Source organism: Colletotrichum abscissum, assembly GCF_030869225.1.
Source record: "Colletotrichum abscissum strain IMI 504890 chromosome Unknown Scaffold_13.1, whole genome shotgun sequence".
NCBI lineage: Eukaryota > Fungi > Ascomycota > Sordariomycetes > Glomerellales > Glomerellaceae > Colletotrichum > Colletotrichum abscissum.
The window spans coordinates 358,434-375,777 of NW_026850021.1; the positions used below are offsets into that span (position 1 = coordinate 358,434).

Consider the following 17,344-nt stretch of genomic DNA (forward strand, 5'->3'; position numbering starts at 1 on the left):
TTGTCAAATACTACGGACTTGAATCTGAGCTATGGAGCTAGGATGTCTATGTTTACAACCTACACAGGTATGACCTTGCGACACGGAGAGGTTTCTGCAAATAGAATTCTAAGCCCAGAGAGCGACTGAGAGAAGCAGCAATCTCTCAATAATGTTTCAATACATGATACATTCATTGATATCTACCTATCAATAACTGAGTAGTCATCGAAACATTACTTGCGACAGGGTTGGTGCAAGTTGATGGTGGCTGATTTAGCATAGGTACCTTTCGCGGGGACCGCATCGAACATGGGATTAATGGCTGGTGGAAAAGCCTCGTGTAGTCGCCAACATCTTGGCCGGTGCCGACTGACGCGCATCCCTCCGGACGACCATATCTAGACTTTGATATCCATCCTCTCAGATGCCACCAATCTCGTTCAGAAGCGGTTCGTCGAAGAGGGTCTATCAGCCGTGGAGCGGAGGTTGATCTTCCGGAATGTCATCTCCAATTCCATTATTCTCATTCCACTCATCGGGAGCCTCAAACGTCTCATCCGAGATCCAGTTTCTCGAATGAGGAGGTCGAATAGGTTGACGATCATTAGGCAACCAGTACGCCTTGCGATAGCCATTGAGAAGGTTCATGCCCTCCTCCTTGACATCGCTCCACTCGCACATGTCCCAGTGCCAGACGGCGAGGTCGATCCACTGGATGCTGTTATCGCACTGGTGCTTCTTGCACTCGTCCAAAGCTTTGCCGAAGCTGATCCAGTCCGGCGTGTGTGCGGCGGTTTTCGCGCACCATTCGCCGGCGAGCTTTGGGAGCGTGGCGCCTTTGATGCGCCATTGGGTCTCTCCAATGCAGTATTGGATGCAAGTGGGGAGTCTGTCGATTCTGACGTGGCGTGCGCTGGTACGTTTGGGGGGTTTGGCGAAGACTGCCATGGGGGCGAGAAGAATAGCGAGGGTAGTTGACAGCTTCATGCTTGCGGTTGCGTGGGTGTACGTAGCTGTGTATGTGAATGAATGGATGGCTGTGAGTAGATTCTCTTGATACGTTAGTTATACCCCTGACAGGATGGAAAGGAGTATATGTACCTTGTCCAATGTGGTGCAATGGGTGAAAGCCAAGACCAGTGTGGTATGAGGGAGATGAGAATGAGATGAAGCATGGGTGGGAAGAGAGCTCCAATGTTATACCAATGCTCAGATTATCTCCGGTAGCATGGGAAGGAAGTTCAAGGAAGCAGAGTAATTAGGTTGAAGATTTCAGGGAGTGGGCACGCTGGACATCGTAAATTCGAAGGCGTTGCGTTTCGGAGATACCCTGAGTGGGGGACCATACCTGACAATGGTTTGATTAGAAGCTTGGGTTCTTTGATAGGCATTCTTCGATAGATATCAAGGTGTCTACCTCGCGGACTAAGGTAAGTAGATATAGCATTTACGTGCAGGAAAATAGGAAACGGGGTGGTAAAGAGCTATCAACAGCTGTCATATTGATGAATGCGGCAGTAATTGAGTCCTTGTATCAATGGCGCTCCTGGATAGACTGGCCTGAATTCTGTTGAACGCGTAATATGTTCATATTATCAAACTTCCCGTAACCGCTGTGTCGGAGAGTAGAGCAGAATACAGGCTGTTGGTGACATGGAAAATCAAGCCTCCAACGGCACTGGACCTTATTTCCCTGCACAAGCCTCAAAACACACACCCTTGAACGTTTTGTGGCTCTTGTCATCAGTAGCCACCGCCGAGCAACAAGTCTTGTCTCTTCTCGCACACTTCTTCCCCTTGCTATTCTGGCAATCTTTATCAGAATTGCACATATCCTGACAATACTGCCCATCGAACGCACCGCAAAACGGGTCGCCTTCAACAGGCTCCATACAGTCGCACAATTCGTCTTCGCCAGCACCGCAGCTTGATCCGCTGACGATGGGGTCTTGACAGCTTTCGAGAAGGGAAACGCCTGCTTTGCAGGTGTGTGGTTCGAGGCAGTGGCCTGAGTGGCAGTTGAAGGTTTCAGGGCACTATTGTCGTAGTCAGTCGAACCGTCTTGTACTATGGGTAATGGACCGTGTTGGTCAAGAGCCTCACCATGTTTCCGCATTTGCTGCAGTTCACGGGATCGCTCTGAAATGTGTCATTGGGTAGGCACTCGGAGTTGCAGCACGTCGTGCCCTTGCCGCACTAGTAAAGTCCAATTAGCCTTCAATACTAAACCGTGATACTTGCATCTACAAGATGGGCTTTATGTCGAGGGTGACTTGCCTTGGTACCGCACTTTCCGCAATTTTTGCCATCACTCTGCAACTGCGTCGTGCTCATACACTTGGAATCGCAACAAGCTTGACCTTCGTCACACTAAAGAAAATGAGTAAATGATTGGGAACGTCGATTTTAGAGGAGAAGATGCAACAGAATATCCACGTACCCTGACGCCGCATTTGCCACAATTGTTGACATCGGCCTGAAAGTTGTTCTCGGGGACGCACTTCGAAGTACAACAGCTTTCCTTTTCGCCGCACTTTAGTGTTCAACATGTCAGTCCAAATACCGCATATCTGGCTACAAGGTAAAAAGGATGTATGCAAGTTATGTAGACAATAACACCTACCTTGTTCCCACACTTCCCACAATTATTGACGTCAGTGGACGTATCGATACACTCGGCCGTCTCCCGAGTCTTGCAAAACATCTTGGGCTTCTCGCATGTCTGGCAGAGCGTATCACAGTTCGGGAAGACGAGTTTGAGCGGTAGACAGAGTACTGAGCAAAGGGCAGGAAGCTCGTCGGTGGATATGGTGTCTTGAGAGAGCTCTTGAGCATCTGGAAAGTGTATCAGTTTTTGTCCAATTGAGGATATTGCGCAGGACTTACAGCTCACCGTCCTGGCGATGAGAAGACAGAGTGCTGTGGATTTGGGGATTCTCATTTTCACTGCTGCAAGCTGGCGACCTGGCAGTATCTTCACTATCCTGGCCCTTTCTAGTGAGGGAAGGTACGTAGGTATCGGTCAATGGCATTGGAGACTGGTTGAATAATACATCTGCACACCTTATATAACCGACATACTTGCGCAACTCTTAGCGTTCTGACCGACTTTTCCTTTGTGGCGTCAGGTATTACACCGTGAAACAGATTCGTAAGTGCAATGTTGACCATGAAATAAGTTGCACCGTACTCTGGAAACCATCTACCTTGAGCAACGCATCCGGAAGGCGCAACTAAGCTCTGTTGCGATGCTTTACTGGGCAAGCGACAAATGTCTCGACGCTCGTCGAACCCAGGAGCTTCAGCAATGATCAGTGGCCAATAGAGACGAGTTGTACCAGTCAACAAGTATCACATGAACTGGCCAATAGTCTCAGATAATGTTACTCAATCAATAACCTGGGCCGATCCTTGGCTTGGACGGTTGAACCAAAGCCAATGGCTCACAAGCTTCATACCCCATCGGCAATCTTGCAATATAACAAGACCTACATCAAAGACTTGTTGACAGATAAGGTGTGGCAACACAATGGAACCAAGCATGTAGATCTATAGCTCAATCTGTTTTCCCTCCTGCTGGATTTCAGCTGATCGCCTAATCTTGGCAAAGCCGTTTTACAACCTTTTGATCTGGCCGTTGGTCAGCTTCGCCAAGGCCAAGAATATCCCAAGAGCACCAAGCCTTGGATAAAGTCACAGGTGGAGAGGAGGGCGTCGGCGCAGCAAAGGACCCCTCAAAGCAGCTCCGGTCTGGTCCTTTGAGAGATCCTTCATCTTCTGATCGAGTTGCGACTCGGTGGATACTCGTCTCTGCTGCTTTATGTATGATGACGGCGCTGCGGCCAAGCGTCAAAGGCAAGGTATACATTCTGCATGCCTCCAACCCCGCAGGACCGGCAGACAGACGCTTGGGAATGGGGTTAATTCCATCATCCAAGACGTGGGTACATGCATAGTGCCGTAATACAAGCTCATGGGAGGTGGGAGGATAAGCAAAGGTCAAGCTTCGCGTGGACCATTCCGGGAACGAGGAAAGGGTAAGACGGGCAAACGGATAGCTAGAGGCTTAGGTCGTGACTGCAGTACCGACTATCATCGCAAGCGAGTTGCTGCTGTAGTGACCACCCTCAAAGTGTGTTTGTGATGGGCGAGCATGCTGCCACCCACCGGCTAGGTGTCTCATCCCAGCTATGTTGCTACAAACGTGCGAGCAACGTGTTGTTTTCTCCAAGAGAAAAGTGACTTACGCTAATAGCGCCGTAGGGGAAAATCGAAAATTAGAGTCTAACATAGGCCGTTCCGAGGGGTTGGTTCGGGACGATGGCCGGTGGCGCGAGATGACGGCATGGAGAGTGTCAGTGAGCATGATTTGGATTCTCTACGAAGCTATACACGAACCCGATCTGTGGTTTCGACAACACCAGGGACTACGGCGACGGCTTGGCGAAATAGTTTCGTTGCCAAGAGCATGCGAGGAAGAACTAGTGGTGTTCTGGCCTGAGCGAGCGTGGAACGAGAGAACCGAGGGGCTCAAAGGGGGGGGGGGGGGGGCGGAAGGGCGCTCTGGGTTGAACCTCCTACGTCACTTGGCCCGGTCCACACCATCTTGCGCGGTCGCGAGAAGCCAAGCGCTTGGCGACCCCACCGAGAAGATTGTGACCGTGTCAGACCACACAATGTTGCACTTGGTGAACAAGAATGACAACAATTGGAAACTTGAGCTCGGCGTTGGGGAGGACGTCGGTTTGAAGCAGTTCGGATGAGGAAGGGGGAGTACACTAGCCGCCGGGAGCGATAATTCGATCTCGGATGCCTCGTGCGCATATACGGGCGCCGAGCGCGGGGTGATGGGCGACAGACAGCACAGATGAGGAAAACCGACAGAAGGGACCAGCATTGCGCTTGGATCGTCGACGCAACCCCTCCATGTGTGCGATGTAATGTCTCTCGTCCCCTCGTTCTGGTCTGTGTGTGATGGGTGGTTTGGTAGTGCGAGCTGCGATCCTGTGTCCTCGGGTTGCGGGCTGCAGGCTTCGGGGCCGTGAGTGGTCAATTGACGGCGATGTGGGATGATGGGGTTAAGGGGGATTTTCTGGGGTCTAGAATGCCTGGGCCCAGCTTCGGTCATCCCACGTCGGAGCTGATCCAACGTCGTTGAGTCGTAGGACAAGAACCGCCAAGGGCCGCCAAGTAGAGCCGGCGCAAACGGAGTCGCAATGGTGGGTAGCTAGGTCCTGACTGTAGTCATGCCATGGTAGGTATATGATACGCGCGAAGCATGGACAGGAGGCCGTAGGTAGAATAGTTGTCGCCTTGCCAGTTGATCAGGATGGGTCTATTTCTAGAGGATTCGGTATCGATGGTATGTAGGCTGGGCACGACTGCCAGGAACCCACATTCCAGCGTGAGTGAATGGTTGTAGCGGTTGCAGAAATGGCAGGATGGCCATCACATTCTTCGCTTGCAGTCGGAATAGACTTGCTTTTTCTTCTGCCCATGTCCGGGGCGGCACGGCGACGTTCGCCGGCAATCGTTGTCCGGAGGATGGAGATGTTTCCTACATCGCCCGCGCCGGCGGCTCGCGGTCGAACCCCGGCCCACCTTGTCCAGCCGTCCAAGTCTGCCTAGCCAGACCTTCTGATTTGCAAGATGGCGTTAGATGGTGTGAAAGATAGTGTACGACCGACGGCGCGGACGAACTGGTGTGGTAAAGGTCGGATTCTTGGCAGCGGACGGAGTTGGGCGAAAAGTGATTGAAAGTGGCGTGCCGTGTTGCCATCCGGTGTCGCCATCTCGCTCCGCCCGGCGGAACGCGAAGCCAGCGTCTGGCTCCGGCTTTCTTCGGGTTCGGTGATGGAGTAGACAACGTGTTTGGGTTGCAAGCATCTTCCATACGAAGAAGACTGATCAGCTGACGCGTAGGGAGGGTACACGTGATATCAAAGCTTGCGAAGAGTCAGAGCAGAGCCTCTCTCAGCCTCAGCGCTCGGAGATATACGATGAGTGGGTTTGGCATGTCGTTCCGGGGTGCAAGTAGGAGTTCGGCATCTGGAGAGGCGTTGTTGAAAGGATCACGTTGTTTCGGGTCTTTTTTTGTTGAGGTGAAGCCGAGAGTTGTTCCATTTGGGTGTACCTCCCCATTCGTATCCAGGCAAGTACCTATGCGTGGCCGGGAAGGTGCAACGCAAACGGCCAAACAAAAACATGACACCGCAGCGTATAGGCGTCCAGTCCCAGCGGCTCTCAGGCTCTCAGGGCAGCCAAGGCGCCATGATTCGCCCCCTTGCAACCAACTTACGGCGGATAGTCGCGGCGAGTCCGCTGAGGTGCGTAAGTACCAAGGCTGTGCATCTTGGCTGGCAAGATACCTCCACCCGCTGTAACCAGGTGCTGTGGTATCTGGACTAGCTGGAGGCAAAAGCCAAGAGAGAAGGAACCCAGTGGCCAAGAGATGACAGGCCAATCACACAACATGCTTGTACCAAAGACCCCATATAAAATGTGAAAATGTCTGTGCGTCTGGTTCGAGCATGTCCAGTAGCACGTGATGCATGCCCCCATGGCGCAGTTTAGACTGTCCATTGGTTTATCGCATCGAATAACTTTATTCGCCGAGAGGCGGCCAATGGCGTCACTGACATGAAATGGGTTCGTTCCATTCCATTGCCTTCGCAGCGAGAAAAGCTGCAGAGTCACACTCAATTTTTAAATATGTGTGCACGCTACAAACTTTCTGTCTGTTTGCAGCTGCAATGGTCCGTTCGTTTTATAGTCATGTTTCTGCTGTTTTGCATGGAGGCTCCAATGGCAGAACACCGTCCTCCTGCTACTGCAGCTCACGATCTGTTGGCCGCTTGACACAACTGGCCCATATGAGCAAGCAAATACCATACCTCCAGTCTCTCCTGATGAAGTTCCATTCTTTCGATAAGATGTCATAGAGAAACAACCTGCAACCTGCCTTGATATATCAATGAGTAAGGCAAGAGAGCAAATACTCACATTGCGTACCCCCGGGCCACCCTCCGGCCCTTCTCTCCAAAGTTCCTTCTTTCTAAGTACCTTATTATTAAAAAAAGTTAATTCTTTTTAAGTTATAAATATAAAAATACAGTTTTAATAAAATAGTATAGTATTTACTTAGTATTTAAATTAAAATACTTTTTTAAGCTCGCTATAAAAAAAAGATAATTATATTACTAATTACTTATTATTAAGGTTTATAACTAATACTATAGTTTTAATTATAATAGCTTTATTTATAATAAGTAAAAAGTTTAATTATAAATCCTTTAAAAGCCTCTTTTTAAGGGCTATAAGAGCCTCTAAGTTAAGTTAAAATACTTATTAAAATATTAATAACTAAACTAACTTTATAATAACGGCCTTAATAAAGAAATTAAAAAACGAATTAAGAAATAATATTAAAATCCTTACTAATATTAAATATAATTTATAAAAAATAATAACGTAGCCGTAAAGTATTAATAATATATTTTATATTAAAAAGACTATTATTAATACTAATAAAATAAATAGAGCTATATTAATATAATACCTCGGCTTTTTTTTATAGCTTAAAAACTATAATTTTAAATAATATTAAAAATTTATTAAAAAGCTTTTTTAAATACTTTAGTATATTTATTACTATTTTTATAATAATAAGACTCCTAGTACTTATATATAAGCGTAAGTTATTTATTTTTAAATAATAATATTAGCTTATTAATAAGTTATTAAAATTATAATTCTAACAATCCCTTAATAAGGGAGAGGGTAGAATAAAAGAAAAAATAAATAAAAAAAGGGTTAAGGTTAAATAGTGCGGAATTTGAGGGTAGGGTAGCGTCTATATATACTGCGGTAATCCTCTAGTAATACAAAACGATAGAGTTAAACAGTGGAGTTCCTTCCTTCTCCAGCGCCCCCTGCTCTTTCCCTACCTTAATCCATGCCCCACCACCGGACCCCACTCCCTCTGGGTGCCCCACTTCCGTCCACGCCGCTTCCTTCCGCCAAGAGCTCCGCCAAGGTCATCGTCACCCGAGGACCACCACCCAACCGGACCGTCTTTGCTCTCAGTCTCTCTTTTTTTTTCTGCCTTTTCCAATTCCAAACCAAACTTCTCAGGAAACTGGAACGGTCTCCAAAAGCCAAGAAGCTCACCACCCGCCAAGTTCAGCCAAGTCAAGCTTCCATGTCTACCGCCTTGGTACAACCACCAACGCCCAATCACACACTTTCAGTCGGCACAATGACCGAATGCCTTTTTTCTTTTGCAAGCTCTCGTGCCAATGTTCCCTTCACGACAACGCCCCTCTACGAAGGGGGAGGGGGGGCGTGTTATCATATGCCCAGACCTTGGCATCTTTCCCAGCTTTTTCTTTCTCTTTCTTTCACTTCCCCAGTCTGACGCTGATGACCTTGTGGGTTACGAGGCACAAGCTTCCAAACTTTTCGAAACCCTGCGCATTTCCAAGTCTACCAGTCTCCCGGCTGTCAGTCTATAAAGGTAGCCTTGTCCCCCCCTCAACCTTTGTCATCTCAAACTCTAGATCTGTCGGTCAGATAGCTTTCCCTCTCCTTCCTTCCAACCACACAACGGAAGAAGAAGCTTTTCCAAGGTTACCAAGCCAACCATCAACCATCCTCTCTGACCTCATCCGCGAGTGAGAGGCATCATCACTACAACCGCCTATCTCCAGCCTCGATTTGGCAAGTTCTACAGCTGATTCAAGCTTCTCTCCACCTACCACCCCGATCGTGAATGGAAACATCCTACATCGCATCAACGTCGCCAGCTCAGACACGACACAATGTCTGGTGACTACCCAAAACACCCCTTCTTGCTGACGGTCCAAGAGACCGCGCAGGCGCTCGGAGTTGACCCCGACAAGGGATTGTCTTCGCAGCAAGTCCAGCAGGCTTCGGACAAGTACCCTCCCAATGAGTTCGAAGTTGGCGAGTCGGTGCCATGGTACACAATTCTTAGCAAGCAGTTGTTCAATGCCATGGTGCTCGTTCTCGTCTTCGCCATGATTCTGAGTTTCGCCATCAACGACTACATCGAGGGCGGCGTTCTTGCCTTCGTCATTGTCGCCAACGTCACCATTGGTTTCTGGCAGGAATACCGCGCCGAGAAGCAGATGGATGCTCTCCGCACTCTTTCTGCCCCCTCTGCCAACGTTCTCCGCGACGGAAAGACCAAAGTTATTCCCAAGTAAGTATGCACAATGCGTCAACGCGCGGTCCCCCCCGCTTCCTCTCATCTTGGCTCTCTTGGCTCTTAGCCGCCTTGCTTGTTTTCCCTTGGCAAACATGCTAACCGTTGCAACAGCGCTGAAGTCGTCCCTGGTGACATCATCCTTCTCAAGATGGGTGATACAGTGCCTGCCGACATGCGCATGTTCGAGGCTATGAACCTGTCTTGCGATGAGCAGTCTCTTACCGGTGAAGCTCAACCCGTCGATAAGACCACCGAAGCCAACATCATGGTCCCTGGCTCTGAGAAAAAGGCCACGGAAGAGGGCGAAGTCGGTATCGGTGACCGCCTCAACATCGCATACGCCACAACAATCGTTCGCAAGGGCCGTGGTCGCGGTATTGTGGTTGCTACTGGCATGCAGACCGAGGTCGGCAAGATCGCTGCATCTACCCAAAAGAAGACGCGCAAGCCCGGTCGCTCCATGAACTACAAGAAGTACGGCAAACGTCAGCCCGTTGTTGGACTCTCTAGACGTGTCTACGATGCTGTTGGCAAGTTCTTGGGTCTCACTGAGGGTACCCCTCTGCAGAAGAAGCTGGCCGCTCTGGCCTACCTTCTTTTCGGTTGTGCCATTATCCTGGCCATCATTGTCTTCGCTGCTCACAAGTTCGATGTTACTGGCGAAGTCATCATCTATGCCGTTTCTCTCGGTATTGCCATCATCCCGGAATCTCTCGTCGCGTAAGTCCTGAGTACTTCTTTGCCAATCAAAGTCACCACTAACAGTAGCCTAACAGGGTCCTCACTATCACAATGGTTGTCGCCGTGACGGTCATGCGAAAGTCTAACGTCGTCGTCCGAGACCTTTCTGCTCTCGAGGCCCTTGGTGGTGTCACCAACATCTGCTCCGATAAGACTGGAACCCTTACACAGGGTGCTATGATTGTCCGCAAGGCTTGGCTTCCCTTCTCCCACACCTACACTGTCCGAGACTCGCAAAGCCCCAACGACCCGACCAAGGGTCGCGTCACCCACTCGGAGTCAAAGGAGCAGGAGAAGGTCGTCGATGAGGCCCCCAAGCGCGACTACGATCAGGAGCGATCTGCCGCTGTTCTCAAGTTCGATGTCCCCGAGGAGAAGCTTCAGAACAAACAGCCTGCGAAGGCGCCTGAGACTGAGAATGAGGCCGAGATGACCCCGCGCCTCAAGGCTTTCCTCCTGTCTTCCGCTCTCTGCAACCTGGCCACTGTCCGATACGATGAGGAAGAAGCCAAGTGGCAAACTACGGGCGAGCCCACAGAGATTGCTCTTCAAATCTTTTCACACCGCTTCAAGCTCGGAAAGAAGTCCCTCGAGGGCCTGGGCTGGAAGCAACTTGCTGAATTCCCCTTTGACAGCTCCATCAAGCGTATGTCTGTCATCTACGATATCCCCGAGAACGACGAGACTGCCGATATCTGGAGCCCCGAGAACAGTTTGGTCTTCACCAAGGGTGCCGTCGAGCGCATCCTTGATCTCTGCACCCACATCGGCTTTGGCGAGGACAGACAGGAGCTCACCGACGTCTTGAAAGAGGACGTTCTCAGCCAGATGAACGAGTTGGCCTCCCAAGGCCAGCGAGTTCTCGCCATCGGCTGCCGCGACTGGAATGGAAAGTTTACCACCAAGCAGGCTGACGTCGCCCAGGAGAAGGAAGATGCTCTGCGTACCGAAGTTGAACAGGGTCTTACTCTTCTTGGTCTCGCTGGTATCTACGACCCTCCCCGCCGAGAGACTAAGCCATCCATCGCCGAATGTTCTTCAGCCGGTATCAAGGTCCACATGCTTACAGGCGACCACCCCGAGACAGCCAAGGCTATTGCCAAAGAAGTCGGCATCATCCCCAAGAACCTGGGTGTTCTCCCCGACGAAGTAGCCAAAGCTGTTGTGCAGAAGGCCACGGATTTCGACAAAATGACTGATGCCGAAATTGATGCCATGCCCGAGCTGCCTCTGGTCATTGCCCGTTGTGCTCCCGATACCAAGACTCGAATGATCGACGCCCTCCGTCGCCGCAACGCCTTCATGGCCATGACTGGTGATGGTGTCAACGATGCCCCTTCCTTGGCTCGTGCTGATGTCGGCATTGCCATGGGCTCTGGTTCTGATGTTGCCAAGTCGGCCTCCAAGATTGTGCTCACGGACGACAAGTTCAATTCCATCGTTTCCGCCATTCGCCAGGGTCGTCGCATGTTTGACAACATCCAGAAGTTCATTCTCCATCTTCTCAGCTCTAACGTTGGTGAGGTTATTCTTCTGTGCTGCGGTCTTGCTTTCCGCGACGGTGCCGATCTGTCCGTCTTCCCAATTTCTCCTCTTGAGATTCTCTGGATCAACATGGTTACCTCATCCTTCCCCGCCTTCGGTCTGGGTCGTGAGCAGGCTGCTTCCGACGTTATGCGCAAGCCCCCTCAGAATAAGAAGCGCGGTGTCTTTACCAACCAGATCATCATTGACATGATTGTGTATGGTATCATCATGGGCGCCTTGACCCTGGCCACTTTCATCATTGTCGTCTACGGAGCCAACGGCGGAAACCTGGGTTCCGAGTGCAATAAGACCTTCACCGAGGCTTGTAGACCCGTCTTCCGTGCCCGCGCCGCTGTCTTTGCCGAGCTCACCTGGATCATTCTCATTTCTGCCTGGGAGTTCAAGAATCTTCGCCGCTCCATGTTCCGTCTCAACCCCGACAGCAAGAGCAAGTTCCCCTTCTTCAAGGACATTTACGGCAACAAGTTCTTGTTCTGGGCCGTCATCATCGGTGCCCTGTCTGTGTTCCCTGTCATCTACATCCCGACCCTCAACACCACACTTTTCAAGCACATTGGCATCACCTGGGAGTGGGGTATTGTCGTCGGATTCACTCTCCTGTACGTCGTTGGCGTCGAGGCTTGGAAGTTCGTCAAGCGCACCTTCAACCTTCTCGACGACCACCAGGTCGTTCGCGGTGCCTTCAGCCAGGGTGGCGAAGACGAGGGCCGCGACTTCAAGAAGACCATCACCTTCAGTTCTTTCAAGAGTTGGCACTCTTTCGGCCGCAAGGATACTGGCGAGTCGACTGGCCGCCGTAGCCGCTCCCAGCACCGCACCAACACCAACCTCTCGGGCGATACCCACACTGCTGATGCTTCCCCGAGCAACAGCAATGACGAGAAGGCGCGCATGGCGGGCGGTGAGTGCTGAACGGCGCAGCCTATTTTATTGTTTTTCTGTGATTTGATTCGCAAAGAGTTAATGATACCACTGTCACGAAGAGGATTTGCCGCATAGCGCAAGATCCATGATTTGACGGCCTAGTCAGAGGAGGAAAGAGGCAGGTCGTGTTCCAGGTGGAGGATGATTGTTTTGCACCCTTGAGAGGGCTTTTACACGGTACTAAGGATTAGCATCACGATGGATCGATAGACCGTCCTGATTTTGATAGGCTAGAATAATAATGATCTTGAAACAATCTTCGTCTGTCCAAAGTGAGTGCACATTAATCCGCATTTGAGTACAAGCGGCGGTGGATTAGAGCCTACACAGGTGACATTATATGTGAACATCTTAGATCTCCAGATCCGCTCGGAGGATCATGCAGAAAATAACTGGTCCTTGTGGAAAAGACTTTCATACAATTGCTGTGTGATTTCATAAATAAAAAGAGGACAAAGCACCAGCGGAAGGGTGGGCGAGTGCTCTTACTTCGAGAGCCCAGGTACTGTCACACCGGTACCCGCGGAGGTGGACCCGACCAGTCACCGGTCAGCGGGCACGGGGTTGGCCCGACTGGGAAACGGTGGCTGACGGCCGGCGAGGTGAATTGGCCCGGGCAGTCATGGGGGATCTCCGATTGTTTCCACGGACGTTTGGCGTCATTTGCCTTTCTCGAATCCGATTGACGGGATCGACGCCACGGATACGGATGACCCTTTTGGGGCTTGAATTGCGGATGCCTTGTTAAGCCGCGGATGATCCGCGGATCCGCCGTCTTGGTCAGCCCGCATGTTTCCGTGGCTATGGTTCATGTACCTGTGCTATGGTCCGAGTTCGTCCGCCTTGTCCGGATTAATCATCGCCGGCGCTTGCTGTTGACTGCATGTCGTTCGGCCCGGCGAGCAAGCTATGCCTGACTAGGGCTGACAAAGAGCAATACGACCGCTATGGCGCGCGTCCGCGCTTCTTGGCTTGCTTGGGCCTGAACCTTTGAGGTGAGATTGGTGAGACTCATATAAAAGTCCCATTTGCCCGGTACAATGTTGTTTCTATCACACTTGCTTGAGTCTTTGAACTAACAACAACTATCCGCAACCATGTCTGCAACTTCTGCCTTGAATATCCCTCCTTCAAAGTCGACGGTCTCTGTTTCCATCATCGACACAACCCTCAATGGCGACCTTCCCACGGCACCCTTCATGGGCCCTACCATGAACGGCTTCGAGAGGTGGTACGGCGTAGGCTACGCATTTCTGGTGACGCACCAGGACTCTGCTGGAAAGATTAGACGCGTAGTGTTCGATCTCGGTCTGCCGAAAGACTGGGACAATGACTTCTCTCCAGCTGTATTGGAGATGGGGAAGAACTTGGATGGCACGATGGTTGCCCAAAAATACGTTTCCGAAATTTTGACCGAGGGCGGTCTTGACTTGAGGGAGATTGAGGCGCTCTTCTGGAGGCACGTAAGCCATGTTTGCTTTTTTGTGCGCAACAAAAGAAACTTGAGAATGTGATGGCTGATATTGCCCATAGTCACGCACACCCGGATCACATTGGCCGCCCGTCACTCTTCCCCTCCACGGCATCGCTGATCGTCGGCCCAGGGGTGAAGGAGGCCTATTTCCCTGGCTACCCAACCATCCCAGACGCACCCGTCCTCGCTCGCGAGTTCGAGGGCCGCGAAGTGCGTGAACTAGACTTTGCTTCCACTCAGATTGAAATCGGGGGGCTCAAGGCGCTGGATTACTTCAACGACGGGAGTTTCTACCTCCTCTCGGCGCCGGGCCACGCTATTGGGCACATCAACGCCCTGGCTCGTACGACGGAGGATAGTTTCATGTACTTTGCAGGCGACTCCTTCCACCACAGCTCCGTCCTGAGACCGCACGGCGGCGCGACGCTACCAGAGGAAATACAGCTGCCGGGCCACAGTTGCTGTCCCGGACGGGCGTTTCACGCAGTCCACCCCGTGGCTGGTAACTCTGCCGCCCTGGGGCCCTACAGCAAGGTCCTAGGGGAGGCGGGGAGCGACGCGAATGGGATCCCGTTTCATGCGCTGCCTGAGGGTGGGATATTCATGGATTTGGAGGCTTCGAGGGAGACGGTGCGTGCTATTCAGAGGTTTGATGCGAGTCCGGATGTGTTTGTTGTGGCGTCGCATGATAGTAGTTTGGTTGGCGTTGTGGAGGTTTTCCCGGCGGATGGGAGTGAGTGGAGGGCGAAGGGGTGGAAGGAGGGTGGAAAGTGGGTATTTCTGAAGGATTTTGAGAAGGCGGTTGAGATGGCTAACTCTAACGAGAAGTTGCGAGGGTGATGATCATGGTATGTTTTAGTAGCTTTGTATTTGTAGACCTTCTCCTCTTTGATCCTATGTCTACTTCCATGTTGTCTGTGTTGCAGCGTATGCTGAACCTGATACCTAAGCCTCATTGTGATTATATTTTAGGTGTTCTCTTATTTTGACGTAGGCTGCCTCGATCACATTTACACCAGCAACATTGAAGATTCTTTGCCAACCAAATACTTCTGGTTCTTGATAGTCGATACAGAACCCCCATTCTCACTTGACGCGCCCATTGGTCTAACAAGTAAAAGAACATCCTAACGCTGGCTACGATAATTGAGGACGGTGCCAGCACCCAATCGGGGATGTTGTTGCGCTGGATGTCCAGCTCATAAACGCCGTCGATCGTGCCAGAAGGGCTAGCGCAAGCCTCGACGCGGTCATCGAAGAATTGTTTGAAGGCAATTCGACCGAAACACAAAGTCGGCGTAGTTAATGTGGCAGAATTTGGCCGTGGCTATGGAGGCCGGTACCGGTAGAAGAGTAAGACTTAATGGTTTCACTAAAGTAAGAAGAGGACATATAAGTTGGAATGTGACCCTATTGACTGCGCAGGACTTACAACTATTCCTGCTGCGTCGATTTCTTCTTAGAGACATGTTCATCGGATTAGAAATTCGACTACTCTTACCATTCGATAGAGGCTTCATCAGGATTTATAAAGGAGGGAGATGATTAATTAGTTCCCGTTAGAGTTAATAGGAAGTCGGAATTCTCTCGGGCCACCTCAAACATATATATGATCCAAAGGATTATGATATATTAGTACTAGATATTAGTTCGACGAAAGTAGTAAACGAGACTCGGGCGTAGATCGAGCTTCGTAAACAGCGAGCAATATATTTAGTAAAACACTAAGAGATCAAAGCTCTAGTCCTAGTTAATCTTAAATTCGTTATATAGCATAACTAATATAAAGAGATATAGTTATAAACAATCTAAATCTCGGACTTATCACAACACCTATTAACATTACAAAAAATGTAGTATCAAAGAAATTAATTTAATCATACAAAGCTTTATCAAATATTCTTTTCCGCAATTAATCCCGCCTAATTACGTATATAGGTAGACCTTTAAGCCAATTAGACAACGGTCCCCGGTCTTATTTACGCCCTTTAACTTATCAGTACTAACCCTTAAGGAGTAATTTAATAAACTAATAATAACCCCCCCTAGTTAAGGTAAGAGTCCCGTATATAATAATAAGTACTTAGTTATTAATAAATCCCTAGGTAAATTTTTAACTAATTAGGGGCTAAAAATATTTTACTATATAATCGCTTTATTACTAATTTAAATATTACGAGTTTTATATAATAAGGGAATATACTACTTTACGCTTTATTAAATTATTTTAAAAATATTTTTTAATTATATTTCTTCTTAATTATACTAAAATTCGCTTATTATAACTAGCTTTATAGAATTATTTTTATAAGACTTATTTATTATATATAATAATAATATTATTTTAATACTTTTACTTTAATAAAACGAATTTAATTTATTATAAAATATTTAAAAAGATTTAGATTACGATAGTATATTTACTTTATATCTTAATTTTTATAAATATTAAGCTCTTATTTATAAAAGGTTAATTAAACAAATAAGTATTATATAAATTAAACCTCTATACTAAATATTAATATAATACTTAGGTTATAAATAATAATTCCGATAATTATATTATTATTTTTAATAGCTTAAATATCCGTACTAAAACTTAAAATAACCGAGGTATTATTATAGTATAATAGTTTTAATATACGGCCAGTATACTTAAGTTTTTTCTAACTATTAATAATAGAGTTACGCTTATTATTTTAACTAAAGCCTTATTTATAAAAGAAATTAAGTAGCTATAGGATATAGTATATTTAACTTTCTATTTTTTAATATTAGGAATTATTAAAGAATAGTAAATTTAATATAATACTTAATAAAGTATTATTAGTTTTCTAATAACTAGTATTATTCTAAGAGATATACTTATAACGTAATACTATTATACTTATTAAAGTAGTAAAGCCTATCTATATATACCTTATAACGACTTTTATTATATAATTATTTTAAAAAACCTCGTTAAGAAATATAATATATTACGAAATAGAGTTAAGATATTTAATATTATAAAAAAGATTATTAAGTAAGTCTAGTTATCTAAAAAACATTTTAAAAACGTTTTAAAAACGTTTTAAGAACATTTCTAATCGTTTTCTTTTTAAATAAAGTATTATTTATGCTATATATACTAAATTTAAAAAAAGTATTATATATTAAAAATAGAATATAATATACTTTTTTAAACTAAAAAAAATATAATATAGTATATATATAAGATTACTTAATAAAATAATATAAATAACTTATAAAAAACTTAATAAGAGCTTATTAGTCTTTAGTAATAGATCTTAATATACTAAAATTCGTATCTTTTATAAAAACTTATAAATTACTACTTTTATCTAATTTTATTAAATTAGAAATATTATATATAATATATTAAAATAGCTATAAATAAAACGGATATATAATTTATAACAAAAAGGGGTTAAGAATACTATATA

At 47.5% G+C, this 17,344-nt stretch overlaps 4 protein-coding genes across 4 annotated transcripts; 2 read left to right on the forward strand and 2 right to left on the reverse strand.

The window, feature by feature from the left end:
• Window positions 1–450: 450 nt before the first annotated feature.
• CABS01_06285 (uncharacterized protein) lies at window positions 451–2,923 on the reverse strand (the record flags this gene model as incomplete). The annotated part of the gene is made up of 6 exons (XM_060539651.1): window positions 451–995; window positions 1,844–2,018; window positions 2,086–2,178; window positions 2,423–2,515; window positions 2,606–2,817; window positions 2,869–2,923. The coding sequence occupies 6 exons, from the start codon at window positions 2,921–2,923 to the stop codon at window positions 451–453; spliced, it is 1,173 nt and encodes a 390-aa protein (XP_060404188.1).
• A 1,641-nt stretch (window positions 2,924–4,564) lies between these two features.
• CABS01_06286 (uncharacterized protein) lies at window positions 4,565–5,774 on the reverse strand (the record flags this gene model as incomplete). Its single annotated transcript, XM_060539652.1, has 2 exons — window positions 4,565–5,209; window positions 5,625–5,774. The coding sequence occupies 2 exons, from the start codon at window positions 5,772–5,774 to the stop codon at window positions 4,565–4,567; spliced, it is 795 nt and encodes a 264-aa protein (XP_060404189.1).
• Window positions 5,775–8,801: 3,027 nt separating this feature from the next.
• Window positions 8,802–12,412, forward strand: CABS01_06287 (potassium/sodium efflux P-type ATPase; the record flags this gene model as incomplete). The annotated part of the gene is made up of 3 exons (XM_060539653.1): window positions 8,802–9,205; window positions 9,323–9,931; window positions 9,988–12,412. The coding sequence occupies 3 exons, from the start codon at window positions 8,802–8,804 to the stop codon at window positions 12,410–12,412; spliced, it is 3,438 nt and encodes a 1,145-aa protein (XP_060404190.1).
• A 1,109-nt stretch (window positions 12,413–13,521) lies between these two features.
• Window positions 13,522–14,738, forward strand: CABS01_06288 (metallo-beta-lactamase superfamily protein; the record flags this gene model as incomplete). The annotated part of the gene is made up of 2 exons (XM_060539654.1): window positions 13,522–13,887; window positions 14,040–14,738. The coding sequence occupies 2 exons, from the start codon at window positions 13,522–13,524 to the stop codon at window positions 14,736–14,738; spliced, it is 1,065 nt and encodes a 354-aa protein (XP_060404191.1).
• Between the last annotated feature and the right edge of the window lie 2,606 nt (window positions 14,739–17,344).